This window comes from Phyllobates terribilis, unplaced genomic scaffold (genome assembly GCF_046119375.1).
Source record: "Phyllobates terribilis strain yellow unplaced genomic scaffold, ASM4611937v1 Scaffold_11__3_contigs__length_659146591, whole genome shotgun sequence".
NCBI lineage: Eukaryota > Metazoa > Chordata > Amphibia > Anura > Dendrobatidae > Phyllobates > Phyllobates terribilis.
The window spans coordinates 417,004,024-417,029,842 of NW_027362771.1; the positions used below are offsets into that span (position 1 = coordinate 417,004,024).

Consider the following 25,819-nt stretch of genomic DNA (forward strand, 5'->3'; position numbering starts at 1 on the left):
CTCATTGACGGTTACAGGAATCGTTTGATTGCAGGGATTAATTTTTTAAAAAAATTCTGTGGAATCAGGGTTGAAATGCAATGACTGACTTTCATTTGTTCATTTTCAAAGATTTTTAATTTATTATTACTTTTGTCAGATTCAAGTTATTTCTGTGACCATTGTGGGTTTTTCTTTCATTAAACGAGGGGTACCAACAATTTTGACCACGTGTGTAAGAGAAAGGCATGTAACAATATTTTCCTTGGAGACTCGCTTAGTACTCAGTATGTCCTGAGGTTTCACTTTTTGGGCTTTATCAGAGGACATATGGGCAAGGCTACAGTCCCATGATGAGTATTTGGTGAGTTTTTGATGTTGCAGGTTTTCTGCACCTATTAGCCAAGTTAGGTTACTTGTATTTTTTTCCAATTGCATTTGACACTAGGGTTTCCGTCTTTTTTTGTCATGTTTTAAAGAAAACTGTTTTATTTTAGATACTTCCTAGTATTTGGCTCTGACAAAATTTATTGATATAGTCATGTGTGGATTACATGCAACGGAAATGCACTAAAAACACTGTTTTCCACATTTAATGCAATTCTATGGGCACAATCCACCCATAAAACTCAGACAAGAAAAAGTAACATGTTGTGGATTTCAAACATGAACCATAGGACAGTTTACGCTGCATAAGAGAAAAAAAAAAAAAAAAAAGTACAGTGGGCATAAGATTTCTATGAATCCCATCCACTTTGCTGGAACTGTAAGAAGCTACATTTTTTAACAAAATATGCAACGTCAAAAAACGCACTGTGGGAACATAATCCAATGGGTATACTCTTTAAAGAAGCCAGAGAGATGAAACCCGGAGTGGTGGCACATGGCAGCTGAATGATGCACCAAAATCACTACGAGGCTCATTTTGCGCATCTTAGTCCAGCGCACGGTTCTTCAAAATTGGAGAGCAAAAAGCCACTTGATGAATCGGGGGCAATGTATATTAGAAAGCTGTAGGACTCATTGTATTTGCAAAAAACAATGCAAACCCCTTGACAGAGGGACACATCCACTAGCTATGGGGAGTACAGCCAGATAATACCAGCTTGGCTGCAGAGCAGGAACAGTAAAGTCTGATGACAAGTTCATTCATAAAAACAGAAGATCATTTTTCAGTTCTATTTTTTATATTAAATTATAGGAATAAGGACAAAGACACAGGCGAGCCCAATGCTAATAAATCTCAGTCTGCCTGCAGGAAAGACAGAGCATCATGTTTCAGATATACAGCAGTCCAGGGCATTGTTCTGCACCAATTATTAAGCGGTCATTAAGTGTCTGTGTTGTGGTGCTGGGATAATAATTGCCTCTATTTATATAAACCTTTTACATGTTGTGGCTGTTATTTCTTTGTTTCTGATAATTATTAAATCTCCAATAAGCAAAAGGGGAAATAAATTAAAAATGTCAGAAACTTCTAACCTAAAAGAGCTAGGTTTTTTTAAGATTCTTTTCTTTTTTTTTGTCGTTTGGTATTACTTAATGTTTTTGTACCAAATTCTTAAAAATGGCGCCCATATAGCATGCATTTTGCGCAAAATTAAAAATGCTTTATATTTTTGGTTTTACCTTTTTAGAAAAAAAAAAAAAAGTTGCATATCCCACAAAATGTTTTAAAGTTTAAAACAAAATTTTTAGTGTACAGGAAAATCACTCCAGAGAAAGACAGGAGGACATTTGCACAAAAATACTGCCACTTTTTAAAAAGTCGCAATTGATGAATTGTCCACAATTCACCTGGAAAAACCAGACCCACATTAGAGGAAAAGAAAGTGAACACATAAAATAGACTTTAAAAAAGGCGCAAACTTAAAGAACCAAAAGGACAGGCTAAACACAACAAAAAAATAGACAAAGAAAAATGTAACTATGAATTGGGACTAAAATCAGGTTTACATTTACTTCCCAGATCAAGGTCATAACCAAAAACAATGTCACCATCTAAGGATAAATTCACACATGGCAGATTTACTGTCAAAAATTCTGTCACTGAAAATTGATTCCAGTCATCTGAATGTGGTTGTTTCAACATGTTCATGGATAAAAAAAATGATTGCGCTTTTAGCTTGCAGAAATCTGTCAGATTTTAAAATCAACAGACCACAGACACCATCTTTTCTGTAGACAGACTGGTGCGTCCGCCCAGTTAAACTCAGTCCAAGCACCATTCTGATTCATTTTTGCAGATCAGAATCGGCCATTCAAATCTACAGAGAGACTTTAAAAATGGAAGTGTAATAGAGTTTTAAATGCATCCAATTCTCAATAAAAGTTAAAAAAAAAGTTCAGATTAAATTATCTTCTTTAGCTGCAAAAAAATGTATGAGAAAAATAATAAAATGAAAAATGAGCAGATGCAAAATAGATGGCACTTGGAAGCAAAATGAGAAAAAATATATATATATTGAAATGTCGAAATGTGCCCCCCAAAAAGTTGAGCAACTATTCTACAATGTATAGATATTTCCACATTAGACATTTATGGCACAAATATCTGATATTTTCTGGACCTGACCCTTGCGCCTCCTGGTGATGCAGGCACAGGATGCCATGTCCAGACTACGAATGAAAATGCACAACACTGATCTTTTCGTACTACAATAAAAAAGCATAATCAAGCGGACATACATTGCCACTTGTATGTGGTGCCTGACTCACTAGGTAAGATGGGGTTCAGGGGGACCATTGTTATAGAGTTCCATGTCCCAGGGTGTAGCCCACATCTATCAGACATTTATGGAATATCAAGTGGATAGGTCATAAATGTGTAAGGGGAGGATGCTTCACCTCGTCTGTCAGTGACATCAACATTTAAATGCAAACTTTATGTGTCTTAGAGGAAGAATTAATTGGTGAACACATACCAGGTCAATGGGTCGAGAAGATGACAGTTTGGTGACAAACCACAAGAGATGCCTACCTACCTGCCAATTATAATTTCACTTTAAATGTAAGCTGAAATATTACATATGCACAGAGTGACGACAATCCCTATACAGCACTATGGAATATGCTAGTGCTATAAAAAAGGGAGAATATAATTCCTGATTGACTATTAAATTAGATATTTATCTGTATCCATTACAGGTCTTGCATGGGATGACCACAAAAACGGTCAATGCAATGGTCGCATAGTGAATTCCCTGATATCATCATGTACCCAATCAGAGAGGTCCAAACCCAAACGACCCCGTATCAGACATGAGACGCCTTTCTGGAGCAATGTTCTGTAATATAAGTGAATGGCGGGGGGGCAATGGTGACATCACATATCCTTGCCCGTTCACCTTGCAAGGACTTGAAAGACACTTGACGGATGGATGAGTTTTGTTTGAAAGTAAAAGAAACAATATTCGGAGGAATACAGACTTCTCTGCCATTGTTCTACAGCCATCTGCTTCAGTCCTTGTAACCATGCGATTCACAGTACGTGGACTTCTAAGCAAGAACATATTGCAGCTTTATTAAAAATGCACAGAAGTGGATACCACAAAGACAAGACAATGACATAACTGAATGAAAGTAGTGTAGTAATTCTTACTCAGAATCACATGCTGGAATAATTCATAGAACTGAAGAAAAAAAAAAAAAAACTTTTTCAGGGATTAGGTAACAGGGATTTACGGTAAGTTTTTCCCAGAACCGGCACCACATTACGGCTATGTCTGGTATTGCAAATAAGCTCAAAGCACTGAAAGGGAATATATCATCAGAAATGACCGATGATTTAAGTTGGGTTTTTGTATAAGGTGTATTTTAAAAAAAAATTGCTGTCGATATTTATTTCATATCACTTTTTATTTAAAAAGAAAGTTTGTAATCTTGCAATTTTAATATTGACCACTTGGGCTATTTTACATTCTTACTTCAGGTCCTTGCAGGAAGAGTTTTCAGCAGGCTCCTTATCCTCAGAGGCTGGATTACAATTTCAGGTAACCCCACTATACACAGCTAATACTCAGGATCCACCAATCACAAGAGGCGATGTACAATCGGATTCTGCTCCAAGGAATCAGGAACCAATATGACAGACATGCTTTCAAGGTACCCAATGTGCTGTTCTGCTAAGATTCTGATGTGGTCTATATTACAAATTCATTCCTCATGCTTCATACAAGAGGGAAACATGCTATATCTCCAATTCATCCGGAAAATAACATACACAGAAGACTAAGATGACATTATGTCTCCACTCATTACTAGGTCGGAGGCTTCTCTTTGAAGCAGTAAAAAAAACAAGTTTCAGAATGGAGCTAAGACATACTATGAAAGTAGTGTTAAACATACAGTACACATTAAATGTAATAGATAGAATGTGGGATAACACTGATCTCTAGGGATTGGACCACTTGGACCGCAGCCAAACCTTAAAACAGGGCTCTAAATTAATTCTCAGCAGGACTGTTGAAGACAGTCGAGTAATGAACGTGGAAATTTGCATGAATTAGATGAGCTCTGCCCATTTTGGTGAAGCAGGGAGGAACTGGCGTAAAAACACCAAAAGTTACAAAATTTAGGTGCAACTCGGAATGGTGCCTAAATTTTGCAACTTTTCAAAGCTTTTGTGCCAGTATTCTGGTGTAAAAGCTTTGATGAATTGGGCCCATAGGCTCTATTCACAGGTTGAAAACCTATATATGAAAATAAAGTATTTAAGCAGGTGTGCCCACACAAATACAGTCATGGCCGAAAGCAATAGCATCTTTAAAACTGTTCCAGAAAATGAAGTATTTCTACCAGAAAATTATTGTAATTACAAGTTTTGCTATTAACATGTTTATTTCCTTTGTGCAAAACAACCCCAAAACATCTTTGAACCTCCACCATATTTGACCGTAGGTACTATGTTCTTTTCCTTGTAGGCCTCATTCCATTTTCGGTAAACAGTAGAACGATGTGCATTACCAAGAAGCTCTATCTTGGTCTCATATGTCCACAAGACACTTTCCCAGAAGGATTTTGGCAATCTGCGGTCTAGCTTTTTTTAGGTCTCTCTGTCAGCAGTGGGGCGCTCCTGGGTATGCCAAAGCATGTCATTTCATTCAAATGTCGACAGTTCAGGCTCAGGGTGCATCAGTGTCAGAGCGGAGGACAGATGGAATTTCTTTGGAACTTAATTGGGGCGGCTTATCCACATTCCGGACTATCCTGCGCTGCAATCTTTCATCAATTTTTCTCTGCCGTCCACGTCCAGGGAGATTGGGTACAGTTCCATGGGTTGTAAGCTTCTTGATTATGTTGTGCACCATGAGCAAAGGAACATCCAAGATCTCTAAAGATGGACTTTTAACTGGGGAGATTATTGATACTGTTCAACAATTTTGGTTCTCAAGTTCTCTTCTCCTCTTTCTGTTCTCTATGCTTAGTATGACAGACACAGACACACAATGCAAAGATGAGTCAACTTCTCCCTTTTTTATCAGGTTTCATCAGGTGTGATTTTCATATTGCCCACACCTGTTACTTGCCACAGGTGAGTTTGAATAAGCATCACATGCTTGAAAAAGTTGTTTACTCATAATTTTTGAACGGTGGCAAAAATGTTGTCAGGCCCATTTTGGGGGTTTTGTGTGAAATGATGTCCACTTTGGGACAAATACATGATTTTCTGTAACAATTTCAAGGGTGCCAACACTTTCGGCCATGAATGTATAATAATAGGCACACATAATAGCGACATATTAATGGATCAGGTGATTATAGTAGTGTATATTGATGATGTAGCTACATTCATCTGATAGAGCAGCTGAATTATGAAGGCGTTTCATGGTAGAATGTCTTGTATGGTAGAGCGGCTGGTCATTATAAAATCTCGAGTTATAATACACTTGGTCGTTCTATATTTATAGTGTTATAAGGTACATTCCTACACAGTGCTGCCACAAGCAGCGGAAACTCGCATACGGTATGGCTTTCATATAGTCAAAATCTTTTGGTATAAAAGAGCTGGTCATTGTAGAAAAATGTGTCATACGATGGTACGTAATAACAGAGCTGGCCGTCATACGATGGTACGTAATAACAGAGCTGGCCGTCATACGATGGTGCGTAATAACAGAGCAGGTCGTCATACGATGGTGCGTAATAACAGAGCTGGCCGTCATACGATGGTGCGTAATAACAGAGCTGGCCGTCATACGATGGTGCGTAATAACAGAGCTGGCCGTCATACGATGGTGCGTAATAACAGAGCTGGCCGTCATACGATGGTGCGTAATAACAGAGCTGGCCGTCATACGATGGTGCGTAATAACAGAGCTGGCCGTCATACGATGGTGCGTAATAACAGAGCTGGCCGTCATACGATGGTGCGTAATAACAGAGCTGGCCGTCATACGATGGTGCGTAATAACAGAGCTGGCCGTCATACGATGGTGCGTAATAACAGAGCTGGCCGTCATACGATGGTGCGTAATAACAGAGCTGGTCGTTATACGATGGTGCGTAATAACAGAGCTGGTCGTTATACGATGGTGTGTTATAGTAGAGCTGGTCGTTATACAATGGTGTGTTATAGTAGAGCTGGTCATTATACAATGGTGTGTAATAACAGAGCTGGTCATTATACAATGGTGTGTAATAACAGAGCTGGTCATTATACAATGGTGTGTAATAACACAGCTGGTCATTATACAATGGTGTGTAATAACACAGCTGGTCATTATACAATGGTGTGTAATAACACAGCTGGTCATTATACAATGGTGTGTAATAACACAGCTGGTCATTATACAATGGTGTGTAATAACAGAGCTGGTCATTATACAATGGTGTGTAATAACAGAGCTGGTCATTATACAATGGTGTGTAATAACAGAGCTGGTCATTATACAATGGTGTGTAATAACAGAGCTGGTCATTATACAATGGTGTGTAATAACAGAGCTGGTCATTATACAATGGTGTGTAATAACAGAGCTGGTCATTATACAATGGTGTGTAATAACAGAGCTGGTCATTATACAATGGTGTGTAATAACAGAGCTGGTCATTATACAATGGTGTGTAATAACAGAGCTGGTCATTATACAATGGTGTGTAATAACAGAGCTGGTCATTATACAATGGTGTGTAATAACAGAGCTGGTCATTATACAATGGTGTGTAATAACAGAGCTGGTCATTATACAATGGTGTGTAATAACAGAGCTGGTCATTATACAATGGTGTGTAATAACAGAGCTGGTCATTATACAATGGTGTGTAATAACAGAGCTGGTCATTATACAATGGTGTGTAATAACAGAGCTGGTCATTATACAATGGTGTGTAATAACAGAGCTGGTCATTATACAATGGTGTGTAATAACAGAGCTGGTCATTATACAATGTGCTATGACTGGTGGTAATTGTAGCATGTTATAATGGAGCTGATCATTATACAATGGTGTGTAATAACAGAGCTGGTCATTATACATTGGTGTGTAATAACAGAGCTGGTCATTATACAATGGTGTGTAATAACAGAGCTGGTCATTATACAATGGTGTGTAATAACAGAGCTGGTCATTATACAATGGTGTGTAATAACAGAGCTGGTCATTATACAATGTGCTATGACTGGTGGTAATTGTAGCATGTTATAATGGAGCTGATCATTATACAATGGTGTGTAATAACAGAGCTGGTCATTATACATTGGTGTGTAATAACAGAGCTGGTCATTATACAATGGTGTGTAATAACAGAGCTGGTCATTATACAATGGTGTGTAATAACAGAGCTGGTCATTATACAATGGTGTGTAATAACAGAGCTGGTCATTATACAATGTGCTATGACTAGTGGTAATTGTAGCATGTTATAATGGAGCTGATCATTATAACGGTCTCAGCAGCTGAGTGGGAAAGTTCTGTGCATCCGCCGAGCTGCAGGGCGGCACAGGTGAAGCTGCTGTGCGGGGGACATGCCGGTGATGGGAGGAAGCTAAAGTGCTCTCCGGAGCCACTCACCCCATGGTGCGGTGCCGGGCAGCTGCCTCTCACTGGCGGGCGGACTGTGTGTGGTCTCCCGGGGATCAGGAGCTCTCGCATCAGCTGCTATTTAAGTCCTCATGGGGCTCCAGCCGGCTGACAGCAGCGATGATAGCTGCAGAGCTACGGACGTCGGTACCCGGGGAGCTAGAGGCGGCTGCCCGCTGCCATGCTTCTCCTGCTGCCGCTGCTCGGGGAAGCCGCCGGCTACTGAGCGGTCCTCTCTCGTAAGAAGTGTGTAGGAAGTGATCGTGGACTCAGAGCGGATCCCACCTGCCTCCAGCAGCAGCGGCAGCCTCCCACATGGAGGAGGGACGGCACTAGTGTTCCTGCCCACGCCTGCCAGCAAGTGTCAGCCTCACTCCCAGTAGGTGCAGCTCAGGAGCCAGCATCAGTGATCCTCCATCCCCAAAGCCCAAGGGTCACCGTCACTGCTGGCATGGAAAACTATCATCAGCCACATAGAAATAGCAGTATTATAGTTCACATCATACACGAGTCCACCTGACCCACCCTGTACACTGTACAGAGCCCCTACTTACTCCTACACAACATACATAACGTCACTTGTCCCCACACTTACCATACATGTCCTCACCATACACATCCTCACCTGTCGTCCCCCCACACCATACACATCCTCACCTGACCCCCTCAAACACCATATACATCCTCACCTGTTGTTCCCCCACACCATAACACATCCTCACCTGACCCCCCCCACACCATAACACATCCTCACCTGACCCCCCCCCACACCATACACATCCTCACCTGACTCCCCCCACACACCATACACATCCTCACCTGTTGTTCCCCACCATAACACATCCTCACCTGACCCCCCCCACACCATACACATCCTCACCTGACCCCCCCACACACCATACACATCCTCACCTGACCCCCCCACACCATACACATCCTCACCTGACCCCCCCACACACCATACACATCCTCACCTGACCCCCCCACACACCATACACATCCTCACCTGACACCCCCGACACCATACACATCCTCACCTGACCCCCCCACACACCATACACATCCTCACCTGACCCCCCTCCACACACATCCTCACCTGACCCCCGTCACACACCATACACATCCTCACCTATCCCCCCCCCACACCATATACATCCTCACCTGTTGTTCCCCCACAGCATATACATCCTCACCTGACCACCGTCATACACCATACACATCCTCACCTGTCCACCCCCCACACCATATACATCCTCATCTGTGCCCCCCCCCACACCATACACATCCTCACCTGTTGTTCCCCCACACCATACACATCCTCACCTGACCACCCCCACTCACCATACACATCCTCACCTGACCACCGTCATACACCACACACATCCTCACCTGTCCACCCCCACACCATATACATCCTCACCTGTTGTTCCCCCACACCATACACATCCTCACCTGACCACCCCCACTCACCATACACATCCTCACCTGTCCCCCCCCACACCATATACATCCTCACCAGACCCCTCCCCGCCACACCATACACATCCTCACCTGACCACCGTCATACACCACACACATCCTCACCTGTCCACCCCCACACCATATACATCCTCACCTGTTGTTCCCCCACACCATACACATCCTCACCTGACCACCCCCACTCACCATACACATCCTCACCTGTCCCCCCCCACACCATATACATCCTCACCTGTTGTTCCCCCACACCATACACATCCTCACCTGACCACCCCCACTCACCATACACATCCTCACCTGTCCCCCCCACACCATACACATCCTCACCAGACCCCTCCCCGCCACACCATACACATCCTCACCTGTCACCCCAACACCATACACATCCTCACCTGACCCCACCCCCCCACATCATATACCTCCTCACCTGACCCCCGCCACACACCGTGCACATCCTCATCTGTCCCCCCCACACCATACACATCCTCACCTGTCCCCCCTACACCATACACATCCTTACCTGTCCCCCGTCACACACCGTGCACATCCTCATCTATGCCCCGACACCATACACATCCTTACCTGACTCCTGTCACACACGTGCACATCTTCATCTGCCCCCCCCCCACACCATACACATCCTCACCTGACCCCTGTCACACACCGTGCACATCCTCATCTGTCCCCCCACACCATACACATCCTCACCTTTCTCCCCCACACACCATACACATCCTCACCTGACCCCCCCTCCACACCCCATACACATCCTCACCCCGTACACTGTACAGTGCCCCTACTTACTCCTACACACCATACATAACTTCGCTTGTCCCCACACTTACCATACACATCCTCACCTGACCACCCCCCCACACCATACACATCCTCACCTGACTCCCACCACACACCACAGACCATACTCATCCTCACCTGATCCCCGCCACACACCGTGCACATCCTCATCTGCCACCCCCCCACACCATACACATCCTCACGTGACCCCGTCACACACCGTGCTCATCCTCATCTGTCCCCCCCACACCATACACATCCTCACCTGACCCCCCTCCACACACATCCTCACCTGACCCCCCTCCACACACCGTACACATTCTCACCTCCCCCCCACCATACACATCCTCACCTGTCGTCCCCACACACCATACACATCCTCACCTGACCCCCCTCCACACCATACACATCCTCACCTGTCGTCCCCCCACACCATACACATCCTCACCTGTCGTCCCCCCAGACCATACACATCCTCACCTGTCGTCCCCCCCACGATACACATCCTCACCTGTCGCCCCCCCACACCATACACATCCTCACCTGTCGTCCCCCCCACGATACACATTCTCACCTGTCGTCCCCCCACACCATACACATCCTCACCTTTCATCCCCCCACACCATACACATCCTCACCTTTCGTCCCCCCCACACCATACACATCCTCACCTGTCCCCCCCCACACCATACACATCCTCACCTGTCGTTCCCCCACACCATACACATCCTCACCTGTCGTTCCCCCACACCATACACATCCTCACCTGACCCCCTCCACACATCATACCCATCCTCACCTTTCCCCCCTCCACACACCATACACATCCTCACCTGACCCCCTCCACACACCATACACATCCCCACCTGACTCCTCTCCATACACCATACACATCCCCACCTGACTCCTCTCCATACACCATACACATCCTCACCTGTCCCCCCCCCCACACCATACACATCCTCATCTGTGCCCCCTCCACACACCATACACATCCTCACCTGACCCCCTCCACACACCATACACATCCCCACCTGACTCCTCTCCATACACCATACACATCCCCACCTGACTCCTCTCCATACACCATACACATCCTCACCTGTCCCCCCCCACACCATACACATCCTCATCTGTGCCCCCTCCACACACCATACACATCCTTATCTGACCCCCAAGCACACACAGCTTCACCTGACCAGACACTATGCGCAGCTTCACCTGACCCACCCCACATACCATACACATCCTCACCTGGCATCCCCCACACACCCACACCTGTCCCCCTCACATACCATACACATCTTCTCCTGACCCCAAACGCACACCATACACAGCTTCATCTGTCCCCCCAAACCATACACTTCCTCACCTGTCCCCCCCACACACACATACAATACACATCCTCACTTGCCCCACCACACACATCCTCATATGTCCTCCCCACACTATACACAGCTTCACCTGTACCCTCCTGACATTGTACAGTTCTGCTCATTGTTATTGGCACCTATGAAGTTTAAGTACATAATGTGGAATATCTCCTGAAAAAAATGAAACAAGTGAAACAGTTTTTTTGTATAGAGCACTTGTGTTAAATACAAAAGAGCAAATGATAAACAATAATTTAAAACCAAAAACAATGGGAGGGAAAATAGAAAAACCTAAATCTTGCTGTGTCACTGGTATTGGCACCCTTTGCATTAATTTAGTATGGTAACACATTTTGACTCACCTGTGGTAAATCACAAGAGATTCACCTGTGATTAATTGTTGGTGCCCATGTGACATGAATTAGCCAGTGAATGATGACTTCAGTGTATTAAATGCCACATGGTAGGCCCTGTTCCTTTGTCACAATGGTGAAGACAAAGGAGCTGTCTGAGGACATCAGAACTGCTATTATTAGCAAACACAAGACTTTCAAAGGGTATAAGGCCTTGGCATCATAGTTTCAACAGTGCACAATGTTATTAAGAAGTTTGCCAAGCATAGAACCTTCCTGGACGTAGGGGAAAGAAGAAAATTGACAAGAGAGGTCTTCGAAGGTTGGTGCGAATGGTGGAAAAAACACCACGTCAAACATCCAAAGACCTGAAGGCCAACCTGGAACAGTCTGGGGTCATGGTTTCAACAAGTACAATATGCCGCACACTAAACCAAGCAGAGCTTTATGGGGAAGGCAAAAAGGAAGAAACCATTGCTGAAGAAAAGACCTAAAAAGGAACGACAGATCTTTGCCAAAGAGTACCTTGACAAACCACAATCCTTCTGGGGATATTTTCTGTGGACAGATGAAACAAAAATAGAGCTTTTTGGCAATGCAAAGCAACAGTTTGTTTACAGAAGGCGCAATGAAGCCTATAAGGAATAAAGCACCTTGCCAACAGTTAAGCATGGTGGAAGATCCATAATGGTGTGGGGTTGCTTTGCTGCATCCAGTATTGGATTCACTGGAATCATGAAATCAGAGCGCTTTTAGAGCGAAGTTTCCTATCCAGTGTAAGAAAACTTGAAGATCATGGGTTCTCCAGCAAGACAATGATCCAAAGCACACATCCAAAAGTACACAGGAATGGTTGAAAAAGAAAAAATGGACTGTTTTAAAATGGCCAGCAATGAGTCCTGACCACAATTCTGTCAAAAATCTTTGGGATGAGCTGAAATCTGCCATTGGGAAAAAGAACCCTGCAAGCGTTCAAGAGCTTGAACAAACTGCAAAGGAAGAGTGGGAGAAAATTACAGCTGAAAAGTGCAAGGAGCTTGTAGATGGCTACAAGAAACGTTTGGAGGCTGTCAGCAATGCCAAAGGGTGTGCAACCAAGTATTAATTAGGGGTGCTTTTATTGCTGCACATGCGGTTTATTCTGTCTCTTTGAAATTGCAACATGGAACTTGAAAAACAATGTTTTATTGTTGTATTACTTTGGACCATTAATTAAAAAATCCTGAGGATATAACTTTGGTACATTTCCATTTATTTCTGAAGATATTGTACAGTCTATGAAAAAAATGAAGGGTTGCCAATAATGGTGAGCAGCACTGTACACAACTTCACTGGTCTCCTCCAGACGCAAAACCTAATCTGTTTCCTTCCCATACCATGTCCCCTTTACACAATATGTCCAGCTTCACCTGCTCCCTTCATTCCTCATACACAGGCTCACTTTTCTCCTGCGGACACTATATAATATGTCACTTGTCTTTATCGTACAACATGCGCAGCATCACCTGTTCCCTTCACACACCGTGCAGAGGATTGCAACAAATACCTTTCCATTCCTGAGCTAATAATTGTAGTATGGCTGGAGTCTGTGGGTGTATGCAGCTCATTACTCATTTCTATGAATGGAAGTTTAACTTTTCGATGGTTCACTTTCACAAATAGGTAACAAGTAGTGATAAGCGAGTATGTTCTGTTAACCCTTTCGGCAAGCATGCTCGGGTGCTCGCCGAGTATCTTCAGCGTGCTCAGGTGTTATGTTTCAGTCACTCTGTGCTCATGATTTGCGACTGTTTGACAGCTTTAAAACATAAGGAATGCCTAAGAAACAGGCATTCCTCACATGTATTACAGCTGTCAAACAGTCACAAATCATGAGCACAGACTGACTGAAACATAACTCCCGAGCACGCTGAAGATACTTAGCGAGCACCCGAGCATGCTCTTAAATCTCAAGCAACAAGCATGCTCACTCATCACTAGTGACAAGCCATCTGTGGTTCTCATAAATATAGACCTCCTCATCTTGCCCCCTATCTGTCGGTGTCCCCCAAGATTCAGTTCTAGGACCCCTGCTCTTCTCCATCTGCACCTTTGGCCTAGGACAGCTCATAGAGTCTCAATTGTATGCTGATGACACACAGATCTACCTCTCTGGACCCGACATCACCTCCTTGCTAACCAGAATCCCACAATGTCTGTCTGCTATTTCATCCTTACTGTCTGCTAGATTTCTACAACTTAACATGGATAAAACTGAATTCATCATCTTTCACCATCTCACTCAACCCCCACATCTGACCTATCCATCAAAGTCAATGACTGCTCACTCTCCCCAGTCCCACACGTTCGCTGCCTCAGGGTAACCCTGGACTCTAATTTCTCCTTCAAATCACATATCCAAACTCTTTCCACTTCCTGCCAACTCCAACTCAAAAATATCTCTCAGATCCGCACATTCCTCAACCAAGAATCTGCAAAACCACTAGTGCACGCCCTCATCATATCACCAAAAGGTATCTGACAGATTTGGGCAGTATCAGTGTAACAATATTATTATACTCCATCATTCACATCTGCCCACCTAGGACCTCAAATACAGAGGAATCATCATAAGGCTATAGATAATTTCTTGAGCCTGGTGGCGCTCCCCGATTATCCTCATCATATCATGCCTGACTACTACAACCTCCTGCTCTGCGGCCTCCCCTCTAACACTCTCACACCCCTCCAATCTATCCTAAACTCTGCTGCTCAACTAATCCACTGTCTCCCCACTATTCCCCAGCCTCTTCTCTCTGTCAACCCCTTCACTGGCTCCCCATTGCCCAGAGACTCCAGTTCAAAACTCTAACCATGGCATATAAAGCCATCCATAACCTGACTCATCTATACATCTGTGACTTAGTCTCCCGGTACTTACCATCACGCAACCTCCGATCCTCACAAGATCTCCTGCTCTACTCCCCTCTTATCTCCTCTTCCCACAATCGCATACAAGATTTCTCCAGTGCATCCCCCCTACTCTGGAACTCTCTACCCAAATATATCAGACTCTCACCTACCGTGGAAACCTTCAAAAGTAACCTGAAGACCGACCTCTTCCGACAAGCCTACAACCTGCAGTAACCAACGCTCCACCATACCGCTGCACGACCAGCTCTACCCTCACCTACTGTATCCTCACCCATCCCTTGTAGATTGTGAGCCCTCGCGGGCAGGGTCTTCTCTCCTCCTTTACCAGTCGCTGACTCGTTTTGTTCAAGATTATTGTAAGTGTTTCATCTACTGTATGTATACCCCTTTTTCACATGTAAAGCACCATGGAATAAATGGCGCTATAAAAATAAATAATAATATGGGCAAACCTTGTGTATACAGGACACATTCTTTCTTTTTCTGGTGCTGTTTCTTTAGGGTGGTTTAAGACATAACATTTAAGGAAGAACTGAGCATTTATGTATTGTGGTGTTTTTTTTTCCCAATGTTGTCTGTAAGGCCACGTTGACCTCTCTCAGGATGACGTATTTGTAATCTATATTTTATTAGTTTTTCTATATATTGAAGTACAGTAATAATGTAAACCAATAGGACAAATCGCATGGATTTCTTTCTCACATCTGCTTTTAAAAAAGCAGAATGTGCTTCTTTTAATGGTTTTACCGATAAAGCGGCAATTGAAGGCTATGGAGAGTAATTAGAATACTGATGCATCCATATTTTATCAGTATTGGATACAGTTTTGACTAAAAGAAAATAATACCAATTCTTTCAAATATGGTTGTAAAATTGGATCCAATACTGATAGAAATCTAGTGGAACGCTGATGTAATCATTATATAGCTGTATTACAGATCCATAGTAGAGATACATAACAATACGCTCTTGTTAAGCTGACCCTTCACACAGCATTATATTGATCATATCATATTTTGGGTCATGCACACTGTCGTAAAAATCGGTGCTATCCGTCTTTTTGATGGATAGAATTTGTCCCCATGTTATTCTGTGGGGCCGCTCACATGTCTGATTTTTTTCCCCGGAACAAGTCCAGAAAAAGTCGCAACATGCACAAGTTGCCTCTGAAAATCAGATCACACTCGGCCTTTCATGTCTATGGGTCCAAGAAAAATATCTGACTGCCCTTGGATGACATCTGAGTGCGGCCTGATTTTTACTGATTGACAGAATGGAGAAGATGGAGACATTTTTTTTATCCTCCACATCCAAGAAAATCAGTTCACAGAGTGTGATCAGCATAATCTGACTCATTTTCTCGGATGAGAGCAGAATGGTCATGTGACCCTAGCCTTTGTTAGCAGCATTTACAGTCCCCAATATTGCTGGTGTGAGTGAGCGCTTGCAATCACTTGCCAGCTATTCCATCTTCTAAATAGAAGAGAGTTGAGAGAGGCTGAAGCATCTAGTCGGCAAATCGCTTGCACTGCTTCCACCAGCAACAACGGGGAATCATGACAGTGTGCACACCGCACGCAGTCACTATTAGTCTGCAGTCTCATAGAGTAAGTGCAGACTTTTCTTTCAAAACTGGACAACCCCTTTAAAGGGAATCTGTCACCACTTTGGAGTTATCAGACCTCTACTATGAGCATACAGGGTATAGAAAAGTAAATCTATACTTACCTGTATGGCCCATGGTAGAGGTCTGAATGCAGAGAAATGTAGTTTTATCTTCTTGGTTTTTCCCAGGCTTGGTGTCCCCCGGACACCAAGCTATCCCCACCCATCTGCTTATTATTCCACCAAATCCCCACCTATGTACACGTTTATCATATTTCCCCCCTCCCCGCTTTTTTCCCTCAACTCCCGGCGCATGTGCAAACCGCGGCTCACAGGGAGCGCGCTTTGTTTCCTCCAAGACCCATTTGGCTGATCCGGCGGCTGGCATTGGTAATGCTGCACTGGGAGACTGTCTCTGCGCGCAGTGGACCAGGTTGGGATCGTCAAGGGGTCTGACTCTGTGGTGCCTGTGGGCCACATGTAGATAGGACGCCGAGGGAACAGAGGACAGGTGAGAATAATCTTTTTTTCTCTTTTATGTGTGTGAAGAACAGCACAATAGGGGACATAGCCACAACATGGGGACCTGGTTGGAGGACATAGCCACAATATAGGGACATAGCCACAACATGGGGACCTGGATGGTGACATATCTACAATATGGGGACCTGGATGATGACATATCTACAATATGGGGACCTGGATGGGGACATATCTACAATATGGGGACATATCTACTATATGGGGACCTGGATGGGGACATAGCCACAATATGGGGACCTGGATGAGGGATATAGCCACAATATTGGGACCTGGATGAGGGACATAGCCGCAATATGGGGACCTGGATGAGGGACATAGCCGCAATATGGAAACCGGGAAGGGGGACAGAGCCACAATATGGGGACCGGGATGGGGACATTACTGCAAGATGTTTGCCAGAATTACTATATGGTGCTAATTGTAAGACAATATTACTCTATGTGGCCAATTGGGGGAAACAAAATTGTAAAAGTTTAAAAAAAACAAATAAAGCATGAAAAATATTTTGGCACTAAAAATGCTGTTTTATATATAAACTAAAGTAAACAGAAAAAAGTGCTAGTTTATTATCGCCACATCCATTACGATCCAAGCTATAAAAAAAATTAAATAAAAACAGTAAAAATGTTCAGACGGTGTATACAAAAAAAATGGTATCACTAAAAATGTCAATTTGACCAGCAAAGAATGCGGCCCCCCAAATTCAAATTTTTTCCATGTGCGGCCCATATACCCAGCCGAGTTTGAGATCCCTGGGCTACAGAAAGAAATGTACTTTCCTTTGTAAAGCCTGGGGATACTGGTCATGACTGCAAACATGGATAGTGCTTTCTAAAGGAAAAAAACTGCATGTATTGCACTTGTTCACAGTACGTCAAGATACCGTGCCTAGGGGAAAATCTTACTGAAATGGACAGCAGCGGACTCATTTTGATGATTTGCTATTAAACATGAACCTCCACAGGAGTAAAATGCTGACATGGGGAATTGAGTAATATGCAAGTGTTATTAATAGTCCAATACATGAGGCTGCACATCGCTTACAATTAGATTCCTGGTGGAAGGGCTAACAATGTATATGGAGGAACCTAAGACCCAGCAGCACTGCCTGCTTTCCAATTTTATACGGATACTGGGGTTAGAGGTTTTGAGGTTAACGTGGTGTCCAAGACATGCCTGCCGGTGATGTAATGTGCGGAGACGGGCCACCATGGCTCTCATGTCTGCTGCTGGAAATAAGATGCCTTGGCTTCTGTTACTCTAAGAAGAGTCAGGTGTCTGTGTGTAATCTACACTGCTGACTGAGAGGAGACTATTAAAATGAGTTAAGAATAATCCCGCACAATGTCAATCCTGCACTGTTACATGTTATCTGTCTCATTTACATAAAGACCATTAATGTTGGAAAAAGTGGACTGAAAATAGTGCAAGGGTATTTCTCAACATAGGACATAAATTCATATATTCTCTGATATTGGAACGCCCGCCTAGATAATTTAATCCATAGCGGAATACAGTCCCATCAAAGTACATAATCTTATTTACACGTTGCTGAAATTTTCTGCATGGAATAGACCTGCAGTGCGGATTTTAAAACCTGCAGGAAGTCAATTATTTGGGAAATCGCATATGCAGAGCTCACCCTTTCCAATGGAAAAGATGGAATCTGTGACACAGCTGCATCTACAGTAAATTTGCATCAAAATCTACTTGTAACAAATCCGGATCTTCTTGCAGATAGGCTTCAGCAGGGGAAGACATTAGTGCAACCTGTGCCGTCACTCAAGGGCCCAAGAGGTAAGAGGGCCACTGCCTATTGTGAACATACCCTTAGGCATCAGGGAATGTTTATCTATCATGGAAAGCCATACATTGGCTTTTTGAAAAAGCTATAAAAGGGCCGGAAGATGGATTGGGGAATAGGAGGATGGGTTCCAGAACCATAATACTTCTTAATTATTAGTAGATCTCTACTGAGATCTGTACAAGAAAACAGAGTAACAAATGGGGCAGATTTACATTTGTGTGGCACTTGGAGTAATCCTCATATAGCTAGAGCCATTAATCCATTACCCGTAATTGCACAGTCAGAGTTTGGCCAAGCAGGGAATATTTTACTTTTTGTGTAAACCGTAAAAGGCGACGTTTCTCCTCCGTCATCAGGTTCATCAGGAGGCTCCAGGAGACCTACAACTAGGCCACAATTCATCGTGTATGACACTCATATCGGATGTCAATACTTTATTTTTCCTGAAATTTTAGATTTTCATAGATTGGATTCTTAAAAACATGGCGATACCAAATATGTTTTTTATCTCTTTATTTTTCAACTGGAAATATGGAGTAATTCAAACTTTTATATAAATTATTTTATAAACATTTTTTTACATTTTTTTTGTTTGTTTTTAGTCTCCATTGGACAGTTGAACCTGTGATTGCAATATTCATGTTTTATAGTTTTGATGTTCTCCTATGGAACCCATCCACAAGCTGGGCTTCCTAGTAAGGCCACAGTTCCACTATCAGTATTTGGTCAATATTTTTCCTCATGAGTTGGAGCCAAAACCAGGTGAGGAACAATCAGAGAAAAGGTATAATAGAAACAAGTCACCAATTCTGCATTTATCACCCACTCCTGGCTTTGGCTCCCACTCCTCAGAAAAAATACTGACTGAATGCTGACCAAATACTGAGAGTGGGGCTGTGGCCTAAGACAAAATAACAATGCTAATGGGCCTTCAGCAAGCCCGCAGCTGCCATGGCAGCCCATTGGCACCCCACGATTATGTTATGCCAGGCACGGGAGCCAGTGTATACAAGCATCAGAAGCCAGTCCATATACAGTAAATGCCACTGTCTATGATTAAAAGCTGCATCTAAATAGTTAAACAGCAGCTACCAGAGCTAGCTTTGGAGACTGCTGTTACAGACAGATGTTGGCTGTATAACACAGCCAGCATCTGCAGGGTATGGTGCGGGCTCAATTTCTGAGCCCACTCGATACATCAGTTCCCACTGTGGGATGTATTATTAAATTCTATGTCTGGAAAGGGTTAATAATGTATGCCGTTTATATTATTAAATCTAGTGAGAAATCTGATTTAAATGGAGAAGTAAAAAATAACCCTGACCATTAAAAATGGTGCTTTTGCTTGGTGTTTGAGCTCATTACTACACCCACTCATTTAAGACTGAAAGGTGAGAATGAGCCGCTCCTGAGCTGCTGCTCTGGAGCCGCTCATTCGCTCCGGCTCCTCTGCAGCAGCGGTCCCATGGATGACAGCGGGAGACACCTAGGAGAGGTGAGTATATGGATTTTATTATTTTATTCTTAATTTTACAGGTGGGGACACTGAGAGTACACTACTACTACCCTCATTATGGTCCCTGCTGGTGCTGATCACAGCACAAGGAACCATGATGACGGCAGCGTTCGGCATCGGCGCCTGGGAATAGCTACATTCCCAGGCGCCGATACGTGCCACATGAATTACACAAGGATGTCATCCTTTTGGTACGTTTTGTGGACCGTGTGCCCGAAAAAAAACGGAATTGTCTCTGTGTGGAGCACACAGACTCACGGTGTGTGGAAACACATTGAGATGTGCACAGACTCATTCATTTGAATGGGTCTGCGTGTGTCAGTGTGGAAACTGTCACCACTTGTACCAGAGATACTGACGTGTGAAATAGCCATTAGGCTGAAAAATGTTAGGGGTGGCCAAATCAATAGTTAGGTACATTCTGCAAACAAGGGGCACTGGAGAGCTTGGGAACTTAAAAAGACCTGGATTTCCACAGAAGACAACAGTCGTGGATGATCGCAGAATCCTTTCCATGATTAAGAAAACCCCCTTCACAACATTCACCCAAGTAAAGACCACTCTCCAGGAAGTAGGTGTTTCAGTATCTAAATCTACCACAAAAGAAGACTTCATGAGAGAAAATGCAGAGGGTTCACCACAAGGTGCAAACCATTAACCAGCCTTAAAAATACAAGAGCCAAATTAGACTTTGCAAAAAAAAATCTAAAGAAGCCAGCCCAGTTATGGAAAAGCGTTCTTTGGACAGATACTAAAGAAACTAAGATTAGCCTGTACCAGAATGATGGGAAAAAAAGAAAGTATTGAGAAGGTTTGGAATGGCTGATGATCCAAAGCACACATGGTGTAGGCAGTGTGATGCCTGGGCATGCATGGCTTCCAATGACACTGGATCACTAGTGTTTATTGATGATGTGGCGAAGACAGAAAAAGCCATATGAATTCTCAAGTTTACAAGGCTATACTTTCTGCTCAGATTCAACCAAAACCAATTGGACGGTGCTTCACAGTACAGATATACAATGACCCAAAACATAATGCGAAAGCAAACCAGGAGTTTTTTAAGGCAAAGAAATGGAATATTCTGCAATCACTAGATCTCAACCCCATCGAGCATGCATTTCATATGTTTAAAGCAGAAAGACCCACAAACAAGCAGCAATTGAAATCAGCTACAGTAAAGGCCTGGCAAAGCATCACAAAGGAGGAAATCCAGTGTTTGATGACATCCATGTCTTCCAGACTTTAGGCTGTCATTGCACTGCAAAGGATTCTCTACAAAATGTTAGAAGTGAACATTTTATTTATGGTGAAGTTAATTTCTCCAATTACTTTTGAGCCCCCGAAATGAGGAGGCTTTGTAGGAAAAGGGTTGCAATTCCTAAATATTTCACAAGATACTTTTGTTCAACCCCTTTAATTAAACCTGACAGTCTACATTTCAATTGCATCTCAGTTGTTTCATTTTAATTAAAAAATAGTGCCATGTAGAGCCCAAATCACAAAGATTCGGTCACTATCCAAATATTTCTGGACCTAGCTATATGTGTGCATAATTATCAGGCAATTATAAGTGTGCAGAATTATTACAAAAGTAAATTAAAAACATACATTTTCCTGACTTTATTGTTTATGTTTGCCTGTTAAAGTGAGAATAATAACCAAACAACTCAAACTGCTAAAAAATATATTTCTGACATTTCAAAAAAAATATATCAGTGACCAATAAGGGCACCCTTATTTTTATTAACAGTAATAAGCCTTCCATCAATGGAGTCTGTCAGTTTCTTCATCTGTTGAAAATCAACTTTTTGGGCAGCACCAACCACAGCCTCCCAGATACTGCTCAGAGAGGTGTACTGTCCTTCGCCGTAAATCTCCTATTTAAGGGTCCACAAGTTCTCAATAAGGTTTAGGTCAGGTGAAGAAGGAGCTGTGTCATTACTTTGTAATCTTTAAGACCTTTACTGGCAGCCAAGCAGTGGAGACTTTGATGCATGCAATAGAACATTTCCTACATAAAAAATCATGGTTTTCTTGAAATATGTGACTCGCCCAGGGGGGATATAGGTGACTCGGTACCTGGGCCTTTTACCTTGTTTAGGATGTCACGGCAGTCGGCTCCCGGGCCCGTACTCTGGGGTCTCTCTTGAAAAGGGGTTTTAGTGTACAGTTTGTCTCGTGACGCCACCTGTGGTTTCCGATAATAGTTACCGGCGTTGCTGCAGACCTCCGGGGATGATGGGATGGCAGCTGGGATGTTTCTTCTCCCCACAAGCGGAGAGGGCCCCCGGGGCAGTGTAGGTGCAGATGGTGATGCTGGGCGTTTTAGTGCAGAAGAGATGGTGCAGCAGGAGTAACTGACAGAGACAGGAGATTCACTTCAGTACCTTTACTGGTGCGGATGTCAGGTACAGTCCAGGGTACTCGATAGGAAGGGTGCACTTCTGGACTCTCCCCAGTGAGCGGGTATAGGGCCTCCTGGTCCGCTTCTCCCTCTCTGTAAGCTCCTGGCCAGCCTGCAACTGGGCCTAGCATCTGTGTTGTGTCGTTCTCTCACCTGTCGCTTGGTAGTAGGACCTTTCTCTGGCAACCACTGTCCCTGAACGCTGGGGCCTTCGTGGTTCCTAGTCCTGTAAAGATAAAGGTATAGAGGACCCTGTAGGCGCGGACCCAGTGTCCGGATTATGTCTTGGGGTGAGCCTGTGATGCTCCTCTGCCCCCTTAACTCCTTTCTCCTCTCTCCTTGCCTCGGCCACACTCGGGGCCCTCAATACAGCAGCAGCCGTGCTGCTTCTTCACTGGTCTAAGCGCCAGCACGCTCTCTTCAGACTAAACTGAACTGCCTGACTCCACCCTCCATATATATATCTCCCTAACAGGCTCCCTCTGGTGGTATGAGGTGGAAAGGTGGAGGTGTTTGTTTGTAGTGAGGGCCTCTTGTGGAGTAGTCCATCCATGCACCCTTTTGGGTCCTGTGGTACCTGTAGTAGCAGGGTGCCACATGTGCAAACTTTTTACTATACCATTGCTTGAAGAAAGTGCCTTGTAAAAACTGGCAGTAAGTTTGGGAGTTTATTTTGAGTCCATTTTCATCCCCAAAAGGTCCAACTTTAATACTACCTCATCTTTAATAATACCAGCCCATAGCAGTATCCCACCTCTACCTTGCTGGCATCGGAATCCAAGTGGAAGGCTTTGCTTGCTATTGATCCAGCCATGGGCCCATCCATCTGGTCTATCAAGAGTCACTCTTATCTCCTCAGTCCATAAAACCTTTGGAAAATCTGTCTTTAGACATACTGTATTTATTGGCCCAGTCTTGACATTTCCTGTTTCTTGTTCAGTGGTGGTCAGGTTTTGGGCTTCCTTACCTCAGCCATGTTTCTGAGCTCTAAACACCTTGTACTTCTGGGCCTCCAGGGAAGTTGCAGTTCTGCCATATGACAGTACTGGAGGACAATTGGTTCCTAGACGCTTTACATTTGATTCTTCTCAGATCTTTGGCAGTTAATATGCGTCTTTTTTTCTTAGTGTTTTTTGCAAATTCAAAAATGCTGCATTCCACTGTAAGATTTTTAACAACCTTTGATTTTTCAGAGTTATTTAAATCTCTTTTTTGGCCCATTTTGGCCCATGCTGCCTAAAAATTCTGCACACCTTAATAAAGGGTGCTTCATCCAATAAGCATTCAAGTTTATACAGCTTGGAGTTTGAAAATTTGCATAAAAATGATAATATACTCACTTGCCTAATAATATCTGCACACAGTTGAGCTGACTGGAAGTACTGCAAGTGCAGAGCTACCTAGCGAGGCTGCTGAGCATGCAGAGGCTGCATTTAAGTACAGAAGATATCCCAAAAAAACTTCGGCACTCCAATATTGATGCAAAAATAATTTTTAATTGGTTTTAATTAACACCATTCCCCGTGAATGAAGATGAATGATGAACAGGCCAACGTTTCGACCAAACATGGTCTTTCTCAGGGCCTGGACTAAACATAAACAATAATATATCTATTATTAATGATATGTACAAACAAAGGAGGAGAAGGGGAAGAAAATGGAAAAGGGAAAAAGGGTAAGGGCAACATTTGCACATGTATGTACATAAAGAGACTCATTGAAACAGGTTCATGCTGTATATAAAGAATAAATATTGTCTAATGATTGGCAAGAGGGAAGGGTGAAATTTATACTTAAGGGGTGAAGGTGACATAACATATGTTATAGATGAAGCTTCTAATGAAAAAAGGAAAACAAGGAGTTACAAATCCCATATTATATGGTAGTTGAACATGACATTTGTCGCAAGAGGAGTAGCAAAAGGGGCCCAATAGCAGATAAATAGCAGATGGCAAAGAGACCAAGTAGCAGGTAAGTAGAGATACTTAGGTACAAAACAGGCAATTCACATTATAGAAATAGCGTAGTAAATATACACAGGCTAACATACCTGGCGTGCACATGGAATAGAGACCGCGGGGAGATGCCGTGTGGTGAGAAGAGAGGAGAAGGAGCCATCCTTATAAAGGTCTGGTACGTTGGTGGAAGCGGTGAGGAAACGCCGGTGCATATCCGGTCATGCGCAGTGTGAATGTAATAACTTCCGGTGCGCGTGCTGGAACGCAAAGGGAGAAGTGAAACGCAAGTCACATCCAGACATGCGCAATGTGTACACAACGCTGCGTGTATAAAAAGAAACTGTACTAGATATAGTTGAGAAAGGAGATACTAATAGAAAAGTACATAAGGAACAATTCTCTATCGTTACACCATAATGTGAGGGGGATCCTGAAGAGTCAAGAGAAAATTGCATGAGATCCATTATAGAGGTAACAGGGAACCTTAATTAGTAGCCTACAAGACAAAGAAAAATGATCAAGAAATATGTTCAATCATCATAAATAGATATAAATGATGGCAAACAATTCATTTACTCATATTATAAGCCCGATATAAGATTATAATCTATCGCATAAGAAAATTTTGGTTTTTTAATTTATAATTGTAAACCATGTCCACCACATCGTAATATATGATCCCGTCCAAGAGATCCTGGACAAGTTGAAACTTAATATATATGAAAGTTAGTATATATGAAAAAGGAATTTCCGTTAGACATAAAGAGATTCATAGGTATGGGACAGAGATTCTTAATAATTAGCATTGCGCTTCATACTCCCTATTTAACCCTTTGGGGGTAAGGGTCTGTAGTGTATGTATCCAGTATAATTCACGTTTTTTAAGCTTTTGAATCCGATTACCCCCCCGTCTATTGGGCGGAATGTGATCGATAACTTGATATCTTAATTGTGAAATGTTATGGGACATGGCTAGGAAATGTGCAGGTATAGGTAACATTGTACGTTTACAGCGGATTGTTGATTTATGTTGTGAAATGCGGTCTCTGATATGTTGGGTGGTCTCACCA

The 25,819-nt window shown here is 43.2% G+C and overlaps 1 protein-coding gene across 1 annotated transcript in view; it reads right to left on the reverse strand.

Moving 5' to 3' along the window:
- The window catches only part of HOMER2 (homer scaffold protein 2), a 231,560-nt gene extending 223,250 nt beyond the window's left edge, over positions 1 to 8,310 (reverse strand). Inside the window, exon 1 of the mRNA XM_073653114.1 lies at positions 7,992 to 8,310. Within this exon, the coding sequence (XP_073509215.1) occupies positions 7,992 to 7,996 (5 nt within the window). The 5' untranslated portion in view covers positions 7,997 to 8,310. The remainder of the gene's footprint in view (positions 1 to 7,991) is intronic.
- Between the last annotated feature and the right edge of the window lie 17,509 nt (positions 8,311 to 25,819).